At 39.0% G+C, this 23123-nt stretch overlaps 1 protein-coding gene across 7 annotated transcripts in view; it reads left to right on the forward strand.

The window, feature by feature from the left end:
- The window catches only part of lpp (LIM domain containing preferred translocation partner in lipoma), a 143927-nt gene that overhangs the window by 59650 nt on the left and 61154 nt on the right, over positions 1-23123 (forward strand). For 6 of the 7 annotated variants that reach the window (XM_053429856.1, XM_053429853.1, XM_053429860.1 and 3 more), the window contains 2 exons: positions 5167-5267; positions 9252-9374. In XM_053429856.1, the coding sequence (XP_053285831.1) occupies positions 5167-5267; positions 9252-9374 (224 nt within the window). The remainder of the gene's footprint in view (positions 1-5166; positions 5268-9251; positions 9375-23123) is intronic. The other variant, XM_053429855.1, reaches the window with a different exon arrangement.

The raw sequence follows: 23123 nt of genomic DNA on the forward strand, positions 1-23123 counted from the left end.
ATCAGAGTGGCCTTCCATTAGTCATATACAGTGCTTGAAGTATTATAAATGCATCACTTACTTTAAAAACAAAGTTTAATATTAGTCTCACTGTCACAGCTGGATCCACCTCCACCCTTTTAAATATCCTCTTAACAATACTCCGCTTCCCGATAGCCGGCTATATCTCTTATGGCCTCTCAGATAACTTTAATTACTGATTAGGATTCCTTGTTCACAAAGCAGCTACTTAAAAGTAATTGCTCAATAAAGAGAGGGGAAGTTGTCGTATTAAGTAGGTGTTCCTGCTGCTTCTCTCATTAGTGCTCACTTGGAGCTTTCAACTCCCTGTTGTCACAAATGGAGTCGGCTTCATTCACAGCACAGAAGCCGTTCTCACTCTGCCTCGCCGCTCTAAATCACCGGGCCGAACAAAGCATGCTTAACAGTTCGAGCTGGTGTTGATTTTGAGTTATTAGAAATGGCCGCCACTGAGACCCGGGATTCGATTTCCAGTGGCGGTACCGCTGGCTCAGTCGCTCTTCTCAATACACAGTCAGCTGAGTTGAAAGTAGGAAGTCAGTGGGGAGCTCACGAGCCTAACTTATCAATGAAGTTCCTCATTTTCAGTTTCTATACTGATCTTTACAATTTCAACATTAAACTGATTTCTGTCAGACATGCTGTCCCCTCTTTCCCTGTAGTTGACTTTAAATAAGGCTCTTGTTCTATAAGCCAGTTTAGAAATTGAATTGGCGTGTGAATGGTTGTTTGTATTTGTATGTTGGCACAGTGAATCGCTGGTGACCTGTCAAAGGTGTAGCCTGCCTCTCGCCCAAAGTCAGCTGGGATTGGCTCCTGCTCCGCCAGTGACCTTTACAGGATATGTGGTAGAAGGTGGATGGATGAATGGATAAAATGTGACCGAATTGTAAAAACAGTATGATATTGAGACGTGTGAAAACAGTCTTAGTCATTCTAAGTCATTCTGAACCAATTGTTTAAATGTCCCACTCCAGTCTTTATATTGATACTTGCTGCAAACAGAGCTTGATCACGGTATTCATATTTTGAACACATGCTGTATCAGTTTTGAGCGTGTTGTGTCTCACGAGGCAGGGATATCCAGCACGATATAAGTATATATATATATATATATGGAAATTATTTACATTGTATTTACAGATATGTTACATGCAGCCTTTATGAGTTAAAACAGATCTAAAATGTATCAATGAATAAATTGTATTTAGATTGCTTCAATTTCATACAGTCTAATTCCTAATAATTCCTAACTAACGGTCCATTACTTCCTCTTCGAACTGTTTCTTTTAAAAGCTGTATAAGCTCTTTTACTTTACTGTTAACACAGATTTTGAAATACAAACGATCGTAAATTGCTCTACCAGAAATTCCTCTTAATGCACCGGCGTTTGCACTAATCATGATTTTCAATGCACACACAAAGGCTACATGCTTAATAATGATGAAAAATATTCATACTACATTTTCTAATAATTCACAATATTTGAAATATTTAACTGTCAGTCAGCATTAAATATTTAACTAGGAATAAGGAGTTGGGGGGGTCCCATGCTGTCTTATGTCATTATAATCTTTCAGAGTGATGTGATTGCAACAATTGTTTGCATGACTTCAAGTCACTCTTAATAGAAAGCAATGCAGTCCTTGCATTCACAGGAAGTATACAACATGCTTCATGGAGCCTTTGTATAGAAATAAACCTCTAAAATGTGAGGTAAATTACTTCATTGTTTTATTTTCAGTTGCTTGAACAATGATGAAGTAAATAATTCCTTATAATGACTGAAACATTTGAGCTCAGAATAACTCTGCACTTTCTCTTCACTGATACAGTAAAGCTGTTCAGTTATTGTCAGTTTTTGTCAACACCTCAGGTTTGAGAAAAGGACACATTTTTCACTTTGGAAACTTTATAAAATAATATATAGTAAAAAATTGGCCACTTGTGTGCAGGTGATGTGAAACCAGCTAACACCAGTTTTATGATATTTTATTGATGGCAGTAAAATGTTCAGAAGTGTAGCTCTGCTCTCAGTGATGAAGAAAACGTAGAATGAAACCTCGAAACGTGCACGTGAACGATGCAGAACGTTCATCAAATCTGCTTGGCAAATGTTTTACGAGGAAGGAGATGCGATGAGCGTGTTTGTTTGACGTCAGTGTTTGTTCCCAGTGTTTGGGAGAAACACTTGATGTATAGACACCTTTAAACATTTAATTTGCATCTTTAACTGTTTTTTTTTAACCGTGTTGTAAATGTTCTGCAGTGGTTATGAAAATGTTTTATTAAATATCTCCAGTTTGAGTTACAGTGTTGAAAAGGTGTTTTGTAACTACTCCTTGGCTCCGGCGAATTGAGTTCCTTGAGGTCCCTGTTTTTTAGTGTTTTTGTCAGAGAAGCCAGTGGAAATGTAATTATTTGAATGTGCACTGTGTTTAAAAGGCACTGCTGAAGATCATCTGGTCATCAGCGCCTTATTTATAAAGGACAGATAATTATTTTCATAGTAGAATGTTAAATTACATAAACATTGTAAGCTATGACATTAAGCGTCACTTGCTGACCCTGAATCAGCCACTAACAACTTCAAGGTTGAGTGCAGTCATTTATTGGAGAAAATGATTTTTGCTTGGAAGGACTGTGGGGAAATACAACCACTACGAATGATTTGGTGTCACATTAGCACATTAACACATTTCAATCCTAAACGACTGGCGTGATGACAGATGCAAGGAAAATAAGGCTGACTCTGGGGGAATATTACCAGAAAGATCCTCTCAGCGAGGATACTTAATGACCCCTGTCCCCGCTCCAAGTCTTGCTTCCCACTGTTCCACATACAGAACTCTAAGACCTTTTCAATAAAACATGCATCTCTGAAACATTTACAACTCTTGTGTTTCCTGAAATGATAAATCCAAAACATCTTTGATGTTCGAGAGACACGTACATGAAACTTAATGTTTTAATTCTCTGTAAGCCACAAGTTACAAGTGAGTTATATTCTGGCAAAAAGGATCTACGCTGGAGCAGGAGGGGAGGAGGGTGGCCGGCGCAGAACCTTGTTGTCGAGCAGCATGTTTTATTTTCTCTCCCAGAGGTTTAGAGGAGCTGTTACACTGGAGTTTTAGCGGAGGTCGGAAGGTTATTATATAAACAATTCACATGGAGGCCCTCAAGCACCCAGAGGGAATGTTTAATGCAATGCTCACAATTTCTGCATTGTTGTAACGCTCAAGACGCATACGTGTCCAGCTTTAACCGTGCCGCATTATCTCTCTGTCTTTACTTTTTCTTCTTTCGGCTGTTTTGTCAAACAGACGCTGAGAGCCATGCTTAATTAATTTGGTCAGCTGCCTTGGATAAACTACATTGATGACATCAATTAGATTCTAATGAAAACAGATAAAAGCCATGGAAAGCAAATGGAATTTCTTAACAGGACTCATCAAAGTCTTAGCATTGGAACAAATTCCCATTACATCTCATGAAAGCCTTTAATTTGCAAAGCTCATGTCTGGTTTGGTACTTAGAAGTACATGGTCAAATGATTCGGTCTTAAGTCCTGTGCCGTACGAAGCCAAATCAGAATTTAATTTGGCATGTAACTCTTTATCCTGTCTGAAACATGTGGTAGGATGCAATCCTTGGATTAGCCTGGACTTTAGAACTACACATGTGGCTTGTTTCTCCCTTCCTGGCAGAGCAGACACCTAGTCCACCTCATTTGTAACATTAACATTTCCAATTTCAGTGGGAAAGAAACCATGCTTACTTCAGATAAGTACTTCTTAGGTACCCAAATTGCTGCAAAGTATGTGTCAGTCATTGACATGCGTTGAAGAGGGTCCATTTATTTCTCATTCACTTTCTTTCTCTCCTTTGTAAAAAAAGAGCCTTTTTCCATTGACTGATTTGATTTTACAGTTAACACAGATTTTGAAATACAAATTATGATGAATTGCTCTATTATAAATTCCTTTTTATGCACCAGTTCTTAATCATAATTTCCCAGCATGTGGACAGATACCGGCTGCACGACATCTTTCAAACCAGCAAAAAAAATATGAAAATGTAGAATATTTGTGTTAGTCCGAGTTAAATATACAACTCAGATTAAGGAGTCTGGGTTGTGCTGCTGTCCCATGTCATAATAATCATTCTAGTTGCAAAATAATGAGCAGGTTGTATTTGAATGACCTCATGTCCCTGGTGTGCTATGCTGTCCGATTGCATTGAACTACTTGTTGTAGTTCAACACCTTAAATAAAAATGTATAAACAGTTCAAACTGAATTTGATATTGATGGGGTAAACTCAAACTCAATCAACAATTACAACAGCTAACAGCTAAATGTTTTTCTATGATGGCTAGTCGCCCAAATCTGGTGCCTGACATGTAGTGTCAATTTGATTTTAAGAGCTTTAGCACTGAAAGCACCTTCCTGCTACAGCCACAATTGACACAAATGAGAGCAGTGGGAGTGAATTAAAACAGTTTTCAGCCTGAAAAGCAAAAGAAAGTGCCGAACAATGCTAAAATGCTCAATAGAGCTAAAAAGAGCAAAAGGATCCGATTGTAATTCTTTGAATTTAACAATCTCTTTATACATTTTACATATTCCACAATGACATTTTGATTATCACAGCTTGTGTCTGTCCTAAAATCTAAGCATTTGTGGCTAATGTGGCTAAAATCACGCTTAGACCATCTCAATGTACATGCTGGTGTCCTTCAACTCTTACCATAAGAATTGCTTAAACAGTTGCATTCTAGCAAAGGTTCAGTTCTATGTTCATATATTTTACTTATTTATGTTTTATCTATGGATGTTCTTGCACTGGGATCACTCCACTGCCAGTTACATCCATCCATATATATGGAGTCAAAGTAGCCTCAGTAACCTACAGTCTACATTTTTCATGAAGTAAATCCAGTAAAGTGTTTAATATTTACATTTCTTATGTCTCATAAACTTAAACTACCCATTGGAAAGAGTGTATGTAAATTCTTCCTTTCTGCACTTGGGGCACTAGCATGATAAAAAACAGAACTTGTATTCATTATTCATTAAATTCCTTGGTGTCTGTGCTTCAAAATTATGACAATTTAAACTAAGCTGTTGTTTTCCTGTCTCCAAGCAGACTACCCTCCCCCTCCACCACCTGCCGAGGAATCAACCGGTTTCTTATCATCCCCTGGTTCCTTACCACCACCGCCGATGAACTCCTATGATTATCAGGTGAGCTAGGCTGGTATAGTATTACGTTTGGATGTCAGTAGCTCTCTAAGAGTCATTGCAGAAAGAAAAGACAGCCCCGAGCCCCACTCTGAGTTCATGTACCGAGTCCAGAAAAACTCTGTCCAATTTGAGTTGCAGCCAACTGCAGAGATGTACAGCTCCAGCTCCAGATGCAGCCTGGAGCCAGCCATACTAACTTCAGGACCCCCACACAAACGCACTTTCTTCAGTTTCTGAGAGCTAGAATGCAGGAGGGATAGAAGGCTGACACCTATTGGCAGAGCCTTGTCACTTTTCCTTGCTTTGCTGGTCAAAAATACCCACAGGCATTTGGCCCTACCGGGATATCTGGCCCCTGTGATCCCACTGACACTCTCAGTACTTGACCTCTGCTGTGAAATCCTCCAAGTGCTTCACATTCCTTTGTTCAGTGTAAGCAGGAAGACAAAAAAAAAACTCCTTTCCCAAGCCCCTCATTTGATCCAACCAGTTTATATCCTAAATGAATGCTTCTTTTGTAAGTTTGGAGACGGACAGTTACATAATTATAATAAATTGTCAATGCACTGCTCCTCCCATACAAACTGTATACATAGACAGTATAGAAATCCTTTGGGATTTGAATGTACGTGACCATTCATGTGGGCTTATGAAGTTTATGTAAACTATGGGCCTCTAATAGTTATATAGTTGTTCTAAAAGGTGCAGTTTAATAACAGTTACAGTTGTTAGTGTCATGATGTTGTTTAACCAGGGGGATGTTTGTCTCAGCCTATGGACAGGACTGCTGTCTTTAACACTCAGGTGGAGCAGGGGGCTCTGTCTTGATGATTTCAGCTCATAATCTAAAGCGAAGAGAGAGAATATATTCAGTGCTGGATCTAGCAAAGACAATTAAGTAGACTTTGTGCTTCTTTATGTCACTTGTGCCCCAGGACACATGAGTACCTAAAAATAAAATATATCTTCAAAACAAAATGTACTTCTCACAAATCTAATTTTGTCACGAGTTTTTCTGCAAGTCATTAGATCCTCAAACTTCCTCAGATATTATTTCTTTCATTGATCATTTTATGAAATCACAGATAATTATTTAATCAAATTACTAAGGCAAGTGAAAAGAGTCCTTGTCTGAGTATAAGATAATAGTAATGGAACAAGGTAACGCAGGTAAAATCCATCTAACAGCCTTCAGTGTCAATTGGAAGATATTACATTCTTGGTTAACGCTAACAACCAGTTCCCTTGATTAACTCAAATATATCATTACTCGCCAGTAAAATATGTATCTATGAATTTTCTGGTTTGAAATTTCCTGTTAAAAGTGCTTTACATGTTTATTCATGGGTTGAGGAAATTTATCTCGTTCTTTAAGTATAATTTCCCAACCTCCTGCAAATTAAAGGATTATTTTGGTCGTTGGTCTCTACCCTCTGGTCCCAGAGGAGTGTTTCCTGAATTACTGCAGATACCAACAGCTGAAGACATGGCAGAAAATAATCACTGAGGACAAACAAATAGTCGTTTATTTATGATGAAAAACTACAATGGTAAAGTTTTGGTTGGGTTGAGGCTTATTATCAACTTGTTTAGGTTAAGGGTACAATAATCTAAACAAAAGAGACCTTCGATTTCACTGTAGTTAACATTTAGTTAAACTTACAGAATGATTATGATCACGGTAAAAGGAAATGATGTTCCATTCACCTTGACCTCCTCCCTACACAGGCATTGTTGATACCTTGTTTGTACCGTCCCTTTAAGTAGGGTACATTTTTTTTTGTAATGGGAGACAGATCATTTACAGTTTTACATTGTGCTAGCCCCCTTCTCTCTGAGACCAGTCAGCCCTCAACAAAATGACACCACACTGTTGCGCGGTGCACACTCTTTAAAGGGAAGGAACTGGGAAGTTTAAAACAATGTCTGGTTTCCGCCGCTAACACACCCAGTCCCTCTCTATCTCTCTCTGTTTCCAGGAGTGTCAGGCGCATCCCTGTCACCCAAATACTAAATGCTCACAGCCTCGCCCCCTGCGCCATGGCCCACCAAAATAGGTCCATGTGTTTTTAGTGCAAATGTTTCCAAAACAGTGTGTCCTCAGAGTCAGTGCAGACAGTGTGTGTTGATAATTGAGCCTACATCATGTGATTAAGTGAAACGTTTCATCTCTCATCCAAGAGGCTTCTTCAGTTCTCTTCATCAGGTCTTGTTAGTTAGTTAACAGATTCATATCTCATGGCCACGAGTGATCATGTTCTCATGACTTTGTCAGTCGTGGCCTCGAGTTAAATGACTGGAAATTTAATCAAAACCAGCCTTCTTAAGTGTAATATGTTACCATGTCATCACCAGTAGAGGTGGACTGGAAAGTTTCTCTAAATTGGAGAAATTAATTCGTTTGGTTGGGTGATGGGCAGATGAGTCAAGCATTTACGTACAGATCTGGATATCTCCAGAGCCGATCTGTGCATCTCTAATATATACATATCGGCTGATATGGTATCAGGCATTTTTACATTCATCGGCATAGGCCCCAGACCTCCATCCTCGTCGGGCTCCACAATAACTAGTACAATGCAACCGCTTTTGTCTGCTTGAATTCCTCCTGGTTGCACTTCGCCATTCAGAAAAAGAAGTAGAAATCAATTAAAATGTCTGTAAGTCTTTTTGAATGTGCCTAAGTAGTGAAATTATACACAGTGACAGAGTAAATCAGCGACTAAATGGAGGCAGAAATACTCTCTTGTCTTTATTGCCCTCCCTGACAGAGATGTCTGGATTATGACACCTTCATGCTGAAAGCTTGAGCAAGAGAAAGAAAGACAAAAGCAGTTAGCGCTCATCAAGGCTGTTGTCCACATTACGAAGGCCTGCACGGTGAATTCCAGTACATCACAAAGACTGCACTGTTCCCTTTCATCCTCCTCGTTATCACTGTTAAACAAGTTTGCCTGCTTTTCTTTTTGTTGATTTGAGACAAGCCATTAGTGTTTTGCTTTGTTTACCCCCGCTCATGATTGCCTTAGATGTTTTTTAAGCAGCAGCTTGGCTTCGAATGGAGGCAGACTCTTGCCTGTAATAGGTTGTGACAGGTAATCCAAACACATAACATTAGAATAAGAAGCAGTCACTGATCCAGCCAACTCAAAAAGCCCCCGCAGGCAATTGCAAAAAGTCTTCTTGCCGTTGCAGCATAGTTCAGAAGACTAAAAATATATCTGTCATTCCACAGAGAAATTCCCGGGAATTCTGTAGAAAACCCAGCGCCTCTAACGGTCAGATCATTTAAACTCCTTTCCACAATTTTTGTGCAACAGCCTTGTTTATTTTTTGCTCGAAGATTTTGTAGTGAGTTGTGCTTTCTCTGTGGTGAGGAAATGCAGATAAATAAATCAGTGAGGTCTCAGAGAGCTGGAGTGATCCTGTAACTGGTGCTTTTGAGTTTCTATGGAAATAAATTAGTTAGATAAAAACAAGGGCACCTCTTTTGATCACATATTTTTTTAAATGAGGAATAGACAAAATCTGACTTTAATTTGAAAGACTCAACCTTTTTGTTTGAAAGTTGCTGTTTGAGATTGTGATGAATAAAGCATGAGGAAGGAGTTACTGTAAATCCAAGTGCAGTGAAAAGCAGGAGGTGAATAGTGCACTGTGTTATGAAAGTTGCCTCACAGACAATACATCACTTGTAATTTCTCAGCGCATATCTCAGAGAGAAAAGTCTCTGCTATTGATGTCTGGCTTTCAAAAGGATTGTCTGAGGTCAAGGTGAAACATGAACTTCCAAGCAGTAATCTATGGTGTAAGACGTGCAGGGGGGAAAAAGCAGCAGACAGCGCGAATCACTTGTCACTGATGAATGTCTGCCCTTAACTTTCAAGAGCAGCTGGTCTAGTAACCAAGCATGGTCACTGACAGGTTTGGTTCGAGTTCAGTCAGTGGGTAAGTTCACTGTGTTTTTGTGCTGATTGTTCACAGGTGAAGGGACCGGAGAAGACGCTCCAGGAGAGGCGCTCCAGTCTGGATGCCGAGATCGACTCTCTGACCAGTATCCTGGCAGACCTGGAGAGCAGCTCGCCCTACAAGCCGCGGATCGCACAAGTAGGACCACCAATGACACAACCTCATACCCTACACACATATGTACACTGACGCTGAGCCGCCGTGATGATGTTATAGTGATGTCATCAGGTTTACTTAATCTTGGGCTCGAAACATCATAATCTTAACTCAAAGGGAAAGACTGCGTCACAAGTTTGGTGTGTAGTTTGACGGAGATAGGTGTTGATGAAGCGGGGGGGTCTGATGACAGGTCATCACTGTCAATGTTGTTCTCAAACATTTTTGTCTTCTGACCTCTGACAAAAGTCAGGGTCGACTCTCATGTTTCAGATTTCACCAAGAAGTGTTTTTATCTCTGAACTCTGATATTTCATTTAAATAATTCCCTAAGAGGTTGAATTATCCATATCCTCCTAAAAAAGAATATGTATATATATATATAACTTTGCACCTTGTGAACATTTGGATGTAACCTGGGACCCACAGGACTAAACGACCTATATTTTAATCAATATTTTGAAAACAAGCACTCTCTGAACCTCTAACAACAGTAAGATGCTCTTTCTGAATGAATATATTAGTTACAACAATATAACTATGTTCCAACCGACATAAAATAGATTTGTCGCATGACTCTTGTCTGTATTGGACTTTTGTCAGATTAACAACTAGTTTTTTGATAACACAACAAGATACTGTGTTATTGGATTCAATTAAACCTCTTCATGTCATAACACATAACATAAAATTACCAGGTTGGGGAGTTCTTTTGTTTGTTTTATTGAATATAATAACAATGATGACTTTTAACTTTGTCATTTTATGTACAAACTATTATTATATTGTATTTTTAAAGGTAAAGTTATATATTTTTTTATTCAGTTAAATCCCTGTTGGCTCACTCTTATCAACAATGTATTGAGATGGAAACAAACCTTTCCAGTATATTTAAAGTTATGCAGACACAAGACATGTAAGTTGTACAAACTTTACATTTAACATTGCTTCCACACATTTTATCTAAATTCAATGAACTCGAAATCAGAAACGCTAAATATTCATCAACCTAATAAATTGCAGTGAAATATACCCCAAAATCGGATTATTGCTGACTTTACGTTAAAATTGTGTCAAGGGCACAAGGGACATGTCTTTGTGGCACCTGAACAGTTTTAATGTCTTTCAGTTAAGTAGGATTTTAAAGTCACGTCATTTTACTTATGAAAGTGTTCCTATCTTCTGTTCTACTTTGTGCTATGGCCTTCCTCAACCTAGTATGATGATAGACACAATTAACAATTAACAATTTAGGACTCTGAACAGCAAGTGAAAAACCTTTAGGAATAGTCATTGTAAATGTTTGAAAATATATGCTAAGATAAATGGGGTTCCTGCAGGACCCATATGTTGCATCTTTAAAAAAAAACGTTATCACAAAATGAGCCTTGACCTATATCATTAGTTGATATTAAATGATATTAGGAGCAACTTCAAAAAGTCAAAGCCTTGGGCAGTTGCTAAATTGTTTGACACACAATGAATGTAGGACAGACAGATGAAAAAACTCAAACCAATTGTGTTTGGAGTAGAAAGGCTTAGAGCAACTGCGAGCACTATGAAGATGGTATCTGAGATAATCAAGTAATATTATACCTGAAAAAGTCTTGCACTGTGTTTTCATATTTCTCAAAAACCTTGGGTAGTGTGTTGTTACCATGTTACATAAATAAAACTGAAAGCAGGGTTAAAAATAATAAATTATTGACAGATGTATTAAGTTAGCAACAGGTGAAGGACTGTGCCCTTATACAAGATGTACATACTGTTTTTACATTAAATTAACTATTGAGTTTGTTTGCATCAGATTAGTTAAATACATTTATTAATTTATTCTCATAAAATTTTGACTTTTACTTCTTGTAATACATGTGCTACAACTTTATCATCAAATCCTCTTATTTTTCTGTCAGTGTCCCTAATACTTTGTTCTAAGATAGTTATTCTAAAGTGGGGTTTAAAAAGTGTTCATAGCATGTCAGGGAAAGTGCTCAACGTTTTGACATGAGAAGAATTCACATCCAAAGTTTTACGATTGTTGAAAATAAAAAAAATCTCAATTGGTAGTGAAATACAACTGGGTTCACAAGTCGAGTGAGAAACATGGTACTTTGGGTGAAGTGTAAAGTGTGAGGAAGACAAACAGAAAGTGTGATGGCTCTTAGTCCTGGTTTTCTGGTCAGAGGGAGGAAGATGGGGGAACGACAAACAAAGTGAAACACATGCACTGAGGTTCTGAAATGATACACATTAAGGGCAATAAGTAAAGTACGACTTGATGATCGTGTTCCTGGGTGCTGATGTGACTATAATAACATGACATTATGTGGTCTTAAAATATGTTGAAGTACTTCAATCATTATATATATATATAGCCTGTCGTGTAGATCTGACCTTCAGTCTGTGTTGATCATAGGCCTACAGGTATCTGTACAGGTTTACCGTACAGACACCTGGTTCAACCCGTCCTGAGTGGTCGGAACACAAGTGGTCAGCTCTAAGTACAGTTTTGAACACACGCCACTTTCAGAGGTGATGTGGGACGCATGTGGCCTCATTCTTTTTTGCTGTGTGAACACAAATCTATCCTGGGCCACGTACTCAGCCAACATCCTCTGACCCACAACAGTTTTTACGCACACATTGATTGGTTTGTAGCCGCCACCACAAAACTTCGTAAAAGCGTTACCATTTGCTCAGCGAACAGAAATGACGTACGTGTTTGTTTGCATATAGAGGTGGGAATTGACATCTGATCACAGTTGGCCACAGGAGTCACATTCAGGACTGATGTTAATACCAGGTGTGAGCAGAGCCCACGATAGAGCTGTGTAAGGTAATGCTCAGGGCCACAGGTTACTGTGCCAGCTCTGGCTCTGGGTCAGGAGCTCATAATTGTGAGCGTGTTTCAATGTGGAGAGCTGTTTGCATTCAGAGGAAATTAACTGAAATAATGTACAGTGTCTGCTTTCTTTTTCCCGTTCTGAGTTGTTTTTAAACTAATAATAAGTTTAGGCCACACGTGCACAGTTGTTTTAGGATGTGGGGCCAGCAGCTGGTGAAATGTATGGCATTTTTTCTAAATAAAATATAGTATGAGTGCATACGTTTGTTGGAGCCTGAAAGCTTTTGTCAACAGGACTTGAAAAATTGATGTGCACCTGTACAGCTTGGTGAGAGGCCAGCTTTTTGCGTATGAGCAGGCGAAAACAGTCACACTAAGTAATGTATGGATTCCACGGTGGTTTTACCTGTCAGGGTCAAAGTCGCTTCACGTCTATTTTTATCGTAACCTGCTGCAAGCTTTTGGAGTTATGGGTGAAGAGCCACGCCACCTGTGTCTCAGCAGAGTACACATACGCCATGTGACATGTATAAATCATGAAACGCTATGTATCAGACATTTTGTTGACCTAACCCTGGTTTTACAGCTACCTCCGTGCCCCTCTGTGGATTCTGTCTTCTCACTGAGACTCTTTGCACGTTGAAAATATTTCAGTTTAATTGTTTGTATTTTAGCATCATGTGCACATGCATTTACACACGTACACACACACACTCTCCTCAGCTGATGCTGATTCTAGCTGATTAACTCAGGTTGACCTTTTCCTCTACGCAGCTGCTCCTGTCAGTCCGTGGTTGCTTTCTTTCAATGCATTATTCTACAGCGTTGTGTGTGTGTGTGTGTGTGTGTGTGTGTGTGTGTGTGTGTGTGTGTGTGTGTGTGTGTGTGTGTGTGTGTGTGTGTGTGTGTGTGTGTGTGTGTGTGTGTGTGTGTGTGTGTGTGTGTGTGTGTGTGTGTGTGTGTGTGTGTGTGTGTAATGGTCCAGGTTTCAAGCTCCAGCATTGGCCGACTGCCGCACAGTAATCTTCCGCTTGTATAAGCAAAGAGTAACGAGCACTCTTGATTTACAGCTCTCTGCGCACAAGCAATTACAGAGCCAGCTCTCCAAAATCAATAGGCCACCCCGCTCTCTCCCTTTCAAGCGTCTGGGAGAAGAATCTTCCCCTTGACGTTAAATTTGGAATCAGCGAGGGGACCTTATGTGCTCTCCATTCCCAGATGAAATGGAAAAGGATGTCGCTGCTCATTCATAAAAATCCAAGTAGCATTCCTGCAAACGTTCAGCCGGCACTGATGCTTCACAGACATCAAGACAATTTTGTTTGCTTTAGTTGGTATTCTCTGTGGCATAACAGTGGGTAATGAAATGTGATCATTATATAATTCCCATTTGTTTTCTCTCCACTTCCATCTTAGATGTCACTTGTTGTTTGACACAGTTAACTAAGTTTGTGTTACAGTTTGTTGGCTTAATCCTGCAGCAGCAGAAATTAAGCCACACCCAATAACGATGTTTGAGGCATTATTCTTTTAGAGGTTATTATTTCTTATATTATTACACAAAATGTCATGCATGTTATTTTGTCATTCATTTTCATTATTTTCACAACACAGATTTGGTAATTGTGTAGTGGGTAATTAATTTAGTGGGATGTGAAAGATATTTTCCAGATGTGTTATTTTAATTTAACATTCTAAGTTTCTCTCGGCACATAATGTGTTGTACATGCAACATATACAAGTGCTGTTTGAATAAAATACAAACTCATCAGACAAATAAGTGAGAAATACAAGATAAGTAGTTGTAGCTGAAATGTGACAATTTTTGTTTTATGTGTGACATGTTTGGGCTTTTCTCCTTTGCTAATAGGACTCTAAGCAGGTAGTGGAGGAGAGACATGCAGCAAAGGGCCAGGCTGCACCTCAACCTGCAGCCGCTGCAGAAGGGCTCAAGCATGTGTATGCAGAGCACCGCTGGCACAGCTGATAGCTTGAGAGAACTTATGCGTTACTGAGCTTTAATGTGTGGAAAGGACAGGGCTATCGCTGTTTGGGGTTCAGTGCTGGAAAAAGTGCATGTGTGGAAGTGCATTCCTGTACTTTACATCTGTTTTGTGTCTTTTAATTTGAAAAGTGACAACATTTAAACAATTAATTAATTGAATTAATTCATTACGTGCATATTACCTTGTAACATGAATACCTCTGCCGTTCACATTTTGATTTGTTGAGAGATAAGATGAGATCATTGCTGCTTAATTTCTCAAACATGACTTTGTGGATCATATTTGATGTGGAATCAGCTCCTGAAACGAGCTTCGTTGTTTTAATGCTGTTTTCAGCCTTAACACCTGTTTGGGATGAGTTTGTGGTTAAGGTTAGAGGGTAGACTAAGGGTGTAAGATACAGCTTATATCACTGATTGTTCTCTCAAACTAATCACAACCAAACACCGTTACAGTTCTACAGCAGCTGCACCTGGCGAACCGCCTGGGTTACTAAGACCTCCGCATAGTTTCAGCCCTGCATTTGAAATGGTTTAGGATCCTGTCATAAGACGTAATAACTCTTGTTGTCTTCGATCTAAAGTGTATCTTGTATATTCGAGGAAACACAACAGAGCGTGTTGATGCTAAACCCTTCAAGTGTGCTGCACTGCAATCTGAGCCCAACCAGCCCCGCTAATGTGCAGCGTAGGCCTGTCCAAACACATCAGATCTGTTGTGGGGGAGTTAACAAGGAGGCCAAGATGAGTGTCAAAATAGTGTGCACATCAAGCGCCAGAGCTGCTTTGGTGGAGGCTGCAGAGGCTTTGACTGCGTGACCTCTAGTTCACACTGACCTCTCCTGTGTTTCTAGTAATCAAATGAATCAGCTTCCCACCTACTGAGATTCCACACCATCCAGTCTGTGCTCCACTGTGTTCGCTGTCAAAGTGAATATCAGGACGATTTTATCTTTACACATTTGGTTTGTGGCTTTAGGTCATTAATAGGAGCATGAAAACAAAGTTGGGGCAATCTGAGCAGATGTCTGCCACTGGATGGAAACATAATAAGACCTCAGCACATGAATCTGTGTTATGTTATTTTTTTTATTTTTTTTTATTCACAGAAGCTCTTTCACATCAGATTGATTTAGTGCTTTTTCCCTGGATAACCTCCTTAATAGACTTTTTTTTCCCCAATGATAAAAATGTTTACCCTGCAAAAATGCACATGAAATATAACAATGAAACTTGAAGAATAGACAAAGACTTAAACAGTAACTCAGTCATACTCGGTTTCCACATGTACACAAGTTTATCATACTTTATCTGATTTACAAAACTGTCTTGACAGAAAACATCAAAACCCAACCTGATATTAGCTTTAATTTATTGAGGAGAAATGTTTACCATGCATATGTACTTAACTAGTTGTCCTCTGTATATCCAATAAATAACCCAAGTAGGTCTAATATTTCTTCATAAAGTAGGGGCATTTTTGTCCTAATGAAACTCTAATGCATTCCTCCAAAAAGCTGTACCTCCTTCTGATATGATTCAATCTGTTGTGATAAGATTCAAGTTGAATTTAAAAAGCTTCCTCCGTCTGATTCATTCACAGAAAACGATAACATGCAGCATAATAAATAAAATATTGAAAGCCTCAGCTTCCAAATGACATACACTTACCAGTATTGTGTGTGTGTGTGTGTGTGTGTGTGTGTGTGTGTGTGTGTGTGTGTGTGTGTGTGTGTGTGTGTGTGTGTGTGTGTGTGTGTGTGTGTGTGTGTGTGTGTGTGTGTGTGTGTGTGTGTGTGTGTGTGTGTGATTGCTTGCTTGCTTGCTTGCTTCTTAACTTTTGTAGTGTATGTCTAGATGGATTCATGGAAGGAGAGCTGCTCCCTCTCCCCAGTGCCAGAACCTCTGGGACAAGAAATATGTGCCCCTTTTCCAGTCATGGTTCCACGTCAATTAGCGGGAAGTGCCCTGAAGTGGTCTGTTTGTTGGCGTCCATGTTAGAAACTGAAGTGTGGAGTTGTTGATGCTTTCTAGAAAGTTGGGTCAAGCATGGTCGTTGGCATTGTGGCACTATGACATGGGCGATCCTTTTCATTCATGTGTCATACCTATATGGGATTTCCCATTGATAGTGTGAGAATTGATGGCTTCACTCATCCATGTGTTATACTGCTGCACTGTTCTTCTTTAATAAGGTCGCTTCAGATCTATCACAAGAATGCCTGGGGGGCAATTTATTCAAACTTGGTACAACTGTTCAGGTGGACTTATCGGTGACACAGAATTTGGTCAAATGTCGAGATCACTCTGACTCCCCGAAACCCTTTTTTTATCTTGTGAAAGAAACAATGCCTCAAAGATCCTTACAAACTTGACACTTATGTCCACTAATGGATTAGCTGAGTCAAAGTTCAAGGTCATGGTGGACTCACAAAACATGTTTTCAGCCTCTTGAACATGATATCTCAAGTCTGCCTTGAGGACATTTCTTCAAATCTTGTCCATTTGTCACTTGTAGGCAAAGATCAAAGTGTAAAGTGAGTATTTTATGAAAATGTGAAGTCTATAACTTCACTGGTTCCGGGAGGGAAACCACAGGGCCTTAATTCTAGCTTAAAACGGTAGTTTATGCATGACTAGTACGATAAGGTTGTCCATTGTTTGATAGTCATAGTAAGATTTGGTAAACGATTCTGGGCCCTTAGGGAGATGTAAATTAGAACCTCTTGGCTTTGCCTCTACTACATGAACAATTTGTTGGCATTCACCATGTTACATACTTTAAATATTCTGAAAAGATTGGCAAAGTCAATGCTGTTAATAGTTATTATCACACACACAGTAATTTTATTTTGTCAGTGCTAAAGATCCCTAGGTTCATATCCCATCTGATGAAGGAGGCTGCAGGCATGTTGGTAGATGTACTGCTTTAGAAATAGTTTTAATAGACAACCCTTCTGCTTTTTCTCCTTACAAGTCATAGAATAAGAATTTACATTTATGGCAGCAGACAGACTATGCTCTGTTTGGTTCAAACTGAATGTAATACCATGGAGAACATTACTGTCACTTCAGTACCATGTCAGCAGACGAGCTGCAGCATAGCCCACATCGGTCTGTTTGTGTTTTTACTCTGTGTCAAATAGCCTGATGTCTGTGTAATAAGTTGTCATGTCCACACAAAACAGACGGGAATTATTGAAGTCTGCTGACAGTTTAGCTAAAGCCGAGTGCTTGAAATGCTGCTGAGATGGATCCTTCCACGCGAGTGCCCTAAGGAGGCCTGACTTCACACTGTGCCAGTCAAGCCATGCCATGACACTTCCATCTCTCAACAGGCAGAGCATTGTGGATGGCGCTTGCTGTCAAAACATGGCAGAATGATAGGCCCTCGCTGCTCGCTCCCATGTCTCCCACTGATCATGGCGTCTGCTGAACGATCACAGACAATGCAGACTCGCCACCACCCTGGCGGTGTTTCAGCTCCCTGAGGGTATGATAGGGTTGGTGACCTTTCCTCTGTTTTCTTCATGAGGCATAAACTCTGGAGGCATCTCCAGGGACAACCTCTCCATTTCAGTTCTTTCTACCAACCCTCCAGGAGCAACCGTTTCTGCATCAGAGGTGCACAGAACAAAATATGTTAATGGTTTTCTATTAACATATGATAATGCTCAGATCAGGTATAATCATGCGACATATTTTGTTTAAATGTAAGGTTTAAGTTGTGAGACACAATGATGCCAGTTCATATGGAAGTGAATGCATCACAGTAATAAAGCTGATTGTTTATATAGATGGAAGAAATGAAAAGATTATAGTGCCTGGTAGAAAGAATCGTTACAGAAAGGGAAAAGTCATTGAATCGGCTCAGGAATAGTTTGATATTTTGTGAAAAACAAGCTTTGTGTCCACAATTGTTGAAAGAATTGTGTCACGTTTGGACAAAGCTAGGCTAGCTGCTTCCTCCTGTTCCCATTCTTTATGTTTTTAAGCGTTCAAACCCATTTTAAATTATTTCTTAAAATTTTAGATTTTTAGACTAATCTTTGTTGTTAAACTTTTCTACTTTGCTACCATTCAAGTAGCAACTAAACTAACTTAAAACAGGTCTGGCACTCATCTGGCCTCTTATTGGTCAAGCTATTGATGTTTAACTTGCGAAGGAGTTTGGCCTCTGGGAAATGGTGAATGGTTCATTAAAGGTCATTGAAACAGTTTTTTAGAAATGACTGACTTGAATGAATTCCTTTTCAAAAACATACAGTCGCCATCCAGGAATGTGAAGTGCATGATGTGCTGCTGAGCAAGGCTGTGATCCCAGGCTGACTTTTAGTCATTTGCATTGTTACAAATGTCAATGTCAAAATATTGGTCACCACAACTCAATATTTAATGATGTATTGTTGAACAGTAAATAGTGAATGACTTTGGTAAGTTGTCTCATATTATATTTGACATCTCAGGTGTCAGGAGATTCTGTTAAATTTTTTGGGAGGAGATATAATCTCACTGTATTTGTTTTGTGATATTTGATACACGTAAAAAGAAACCAATTCAAATAGTCTTTAAATGTATTGATTGCCTATTTGTCTCATGAGGCCAGTTGTAGCTTTTGCAGTGTGCACTGTGACATTGTGTGCCCTTGTTTTCAGTGTCTCTTTTTTACTGCCCCCCGTGTTTACCTGTGTCACTGCCCTACTATAATGACACGAATGCTCCTCACATGTTTTAGCTGCTACAGCAATGAGACACTCTGGTTTAAGCTTCTCTTAAGGTGGAATGAATTAGCATCAACCAAGAATACGTGCAATGACATGTTAGATTTCAGTTGTCATAAAGTTCTCAATAACTCAAATGTCAATCTTAGAGATCATGCAGGCTCAGCTGCAGCCATGCATTTTATTACTATAAAAAGCAGGTTGTGAGATAAAACGTCACATGTTCAATATGACGGGTAGACAACAGTCAACTGAGCAGTGGTATGTCTCCAACAGCTGAGCGGAGTGCATCAAAATGACACTCCTGTGCTGTAATTATAGGACTGGGTGGCGTTCAACTCTTTCTTCGCTGTTTGTTTATACACTGCTCTTCACTTTGATTGCTTTGTTGCTGCGTGAAGCAGAGATGTTGCCACAGTGCCGGTGGCACCCATTGACCTTATGGTCAATCTGGCAGCAGGTTCTGAGTTTTGACAGGGGCAGCCAACTGTGGAGAGAAGAGCATGCCTTCAGGCGCTCAGTGTGTTGCGTCAATGTTTGTTAGTCAAATAAACTGCATAGTATCATCCTCTTGTCTTTTATTAACAGGGTGAACCAATGTCGAATTTAGTTTGAGCCAGGAAGCTGTGACAGTCAGTGAAACCTGCCTCTTTACATGATGAAGTCCTAGTAACAATGCTAAAAGGCTCACCAACAACTGCTTTCACTGACTATTATCCTTCTTCCCAATAACATGTGCAAGCTCACACACATACGCACAGAGAACGGTTATGTTTGCTGTCTCCAGGATTGACAACATTAACACATTATAAGCCATGGGCATTTTGAACTGTGCAGCATTTCACCTTCTGAAGCAGGAGGGGTCACAAGTGCATGAATAGCTCATTACGGGGATGAGTCAGAGATGTGTGGTGAGAGACTCGCCTGTACTTCTGCAAGAGGTGAATGAAACAATTAGTCTCTGCTGTGTGAGAACTACAAAACACACATTTGCCTCTTTTGTAAAGGCAGCCTGCAGAAATGCCACGATCAGTGACTCTCAGGGACTTTTTTTTTTCCTACAGTTGCCCAGAAAATTATTTTTTGTTGCATCAGTGAGTAATACGCCCTACTTTGTACAATGTTGTTACATCATACCAGAAATATTACGTAACAGTGAATTTTGAAGCATGGACTTAATGTTCAAGTACACCATCTTAGGTTATTTGGTGCTTGTGTACTGTACATGTGATTGCTACCTACCTTGTTCACAGTTTCTCTGGTTGCATTTTAAATGCAACTATAATTATTGAATAACAGACTAGAATAATTACTTAGCCATTATGAAAGTGTAAAATGAAAATAAACCATACATGTAGATCTAATGTTATCTTTATTTAAGACCTATACAATATTTGAATGCAAAGAATATGATTGCTTAAGCAGTTCATGACCTTTTGATACTCAACACAAGTATCTATGAATTTTTAAGTTAAGAAATTATAATTTAATTAAGAAATTATAATTATAAAAATAAAGATGAATGATTTATACATTAAAAGCCACAACCAATGGTGATGATGATATTGTTATCTTTAGTGTTTTGAAAAAAAAAACTACATGAAGATTTAAAAACAGATTTTGTAGAATTGGAAACTTAAACAATTAGTTTTATCTTATCTACAACAATGCCACTACTTTCTGATGATAGTGCGTTTGTCGAACTCTCATGTCTCTCTATGTTATGCAAATATTAGTGACTAACTGAGAAGAAGTGCCACACCAACCCAAACAATACAATTAAAAGTTCCATAGGAATGTGATTGGAAAAAATTATTTAAATTAATTTGTTAGTATTAATTTCTATTTGAGGAATGCTACATTCTCTTTTTGTGTCTCCACTGTATTCATTCTTCAGTGGAAGTTTGATCAGCAAATTAACCTCATCCTTCATGTATGCCAATATTTATTCCTTAAGTCTGATTTATAAAGGAAATTGTCACATTTTGTCTTTTACTATACCAATTTGTCCATTTTAGACAATAATAGAAATTGTTTTCCCTTTTAATGTCCAAATATTGCACTTTTTTAACATGCAAACTGGAAGTATACATTAATAATAGGTGGATAGAAATGCACTTGAACCTGTTCCAGTAAATGCACCTTGCCCATTCACCATGAAGAATAAACCGACATTATTGGTACTGTAACTTCATTATTATAAAAAATGCAACGACTACTTGACTGAAAAATAAAAGCCCATAAAGTGACCAGTCACAGTTGTAGGATTCCAGGTCAGTTGTTATACAGTGCACCCATTAAACATTGATTATACTTTATGTATGCAGGCTGAAAACATTAATGAAATATCCACTTGAAAGGGTGAGGATTTCCACGCTACAATCATTTGAAGGAGTAAAAAAGAATCAGATATAATATGTCAGCAGAACGTTCTCAATATGTGTATAACGCAGTTTAAGTGCAAATGGAAAGATAGTTCATAACAGCTAGAGGTCTTGCCACGGTCCACAGAGACATTGTTTAATCATTTTTAATGTGGCTTATCTGGAACTATTTTAGGAAGAAAATTGATATCCTCAATTGCATGACTGAACTGTCAGATTGTTAAATGTGACTGTTGTGCCTGATCGTGCACAGACGAGATGACTGAAAGTGAAGGGAAGATTAGAGAGTGTTGACCGGGGCTGGAAGAGCCGACAGTTCAGCTTTGTATGAATAAGGAGCAGGGGAAAAGTTGAGAGAAAAATATCCGAGGTCTAAGATGAGTCTGAAAAGATGCAGAACTTCTCCCTCTTCAGGGGTTTTCCTCAAGCTTGCTTAAAAAGAATCCCCCACCCTCGTGGTTTGAAATGCAAAGTTAACAGTTTTACTCAGCCCCCCCCCAAGGCTCGTATAGTCTCTCCTAATCTCTTTTAATGTGTCAAAAGGCTTTCTTGAGAGTCTCTGTGAAATTTCACACTTAAGTTGTTTGCAAAGTCAGTCTGAATTACAGCATAGAGTGAGGGTTAACTTCTCCAAAGGGGTTGGGGAAAACTTTATGTGTAGTTGTTTGTGTGGAGGGGGTGTTGGAGACAACAACACAATGTGCACTGACACTGATGCTGCACATTAGGTCGGACGCTTTAAACTGTGCCTCATTAGGACAGCTGCACATACCGCCTTTCTTTGCATTATGACTCTTAACTGAGTAGCATTATCTTTTTGGAGGTATAATTAATTGTTCTATCAAGAACACAACTATGCTGCAATAAACCCAAAACCATTTATATTTTTTGAATGTTTTTTGGTCAGCCAATGGCCGGTGGCATTATGTTTTCAGTTGTCAGTCCGTCTGTCCCATTCTCTAGAATGCTATGTCTCCCTGTGGGAATTTCTTCAAAATTAGTACAATTATTCACTTGGACTCAATAATTAACTGATTACATTTTGGGGCTCAAAGGTCGAGGTCAAAGTGACCTCACGTCCCTGTAAACATGACATATCAAGACTCTCCATTGGGAATTTCATTACATCTGGCATAACTCACTTTGACTCATGGATGAGCTGATTGGAATTTTGTGGTCAAAGATCAAAACCTTTGACCACCAGTCTGTCACCAAATTCTAATTCTCTATATATCAACTTGCAGTTGATATCACTGGGATCCTTATACTTATTAAAGGTACAGTAACAGTTTATAACAGTAGCAATATGCCTCGTTAGATTTAGTTTTCCTGAAGGACCCCACCTGTCCCTCCCGAGAAAGCTGCCCCTGGCCCCCTCAGTATTTTGAAAAGTGTATTTGTTCTGAGCTGTGGTTTCAGTGTTCTGGATGTTATGTTATTAACAAAAAACTAAAGTTTCTGGTAGGACCTTTTCAATATGATTTCATTCTGAAACTGTTGGGCCTTTTTGTAAGTTTGCACTTGACTAAGTGCAATTCTAGTGTAGAAAAGAACAGAAATCCTTATTTTCCACTTTCATGGGAATTTTTCTTTGGATGCAAATCAGAGCACATGGTGTGATGAAATAAAAACAAATACACATGGCAAAGAGAGTGCACACATGTAATTACTGCTCCATGAATACATACTACTTCTCTTTTTTTTCGATCTTTCTGGATCATGAAATAGAAGAAATGCACTGTAACATCATATACCGTATCTGACATGTTCTTGTCG

The sequence above is a fragment of the Pleuronectes platessa genome, chromosome 9, assembly GCF_947347685.1.
Source record: "Pleuronectes platessa chromosome 9, fPlePla1.1, whole genome shotgun sequence".
Lineage (NCBI taxonomy): Eukaryota > Metazoa > Chordata > Actinopteri > Pleuronectiformes > Pleuronectidae > Pleuronectes > Pleuronectes platessa.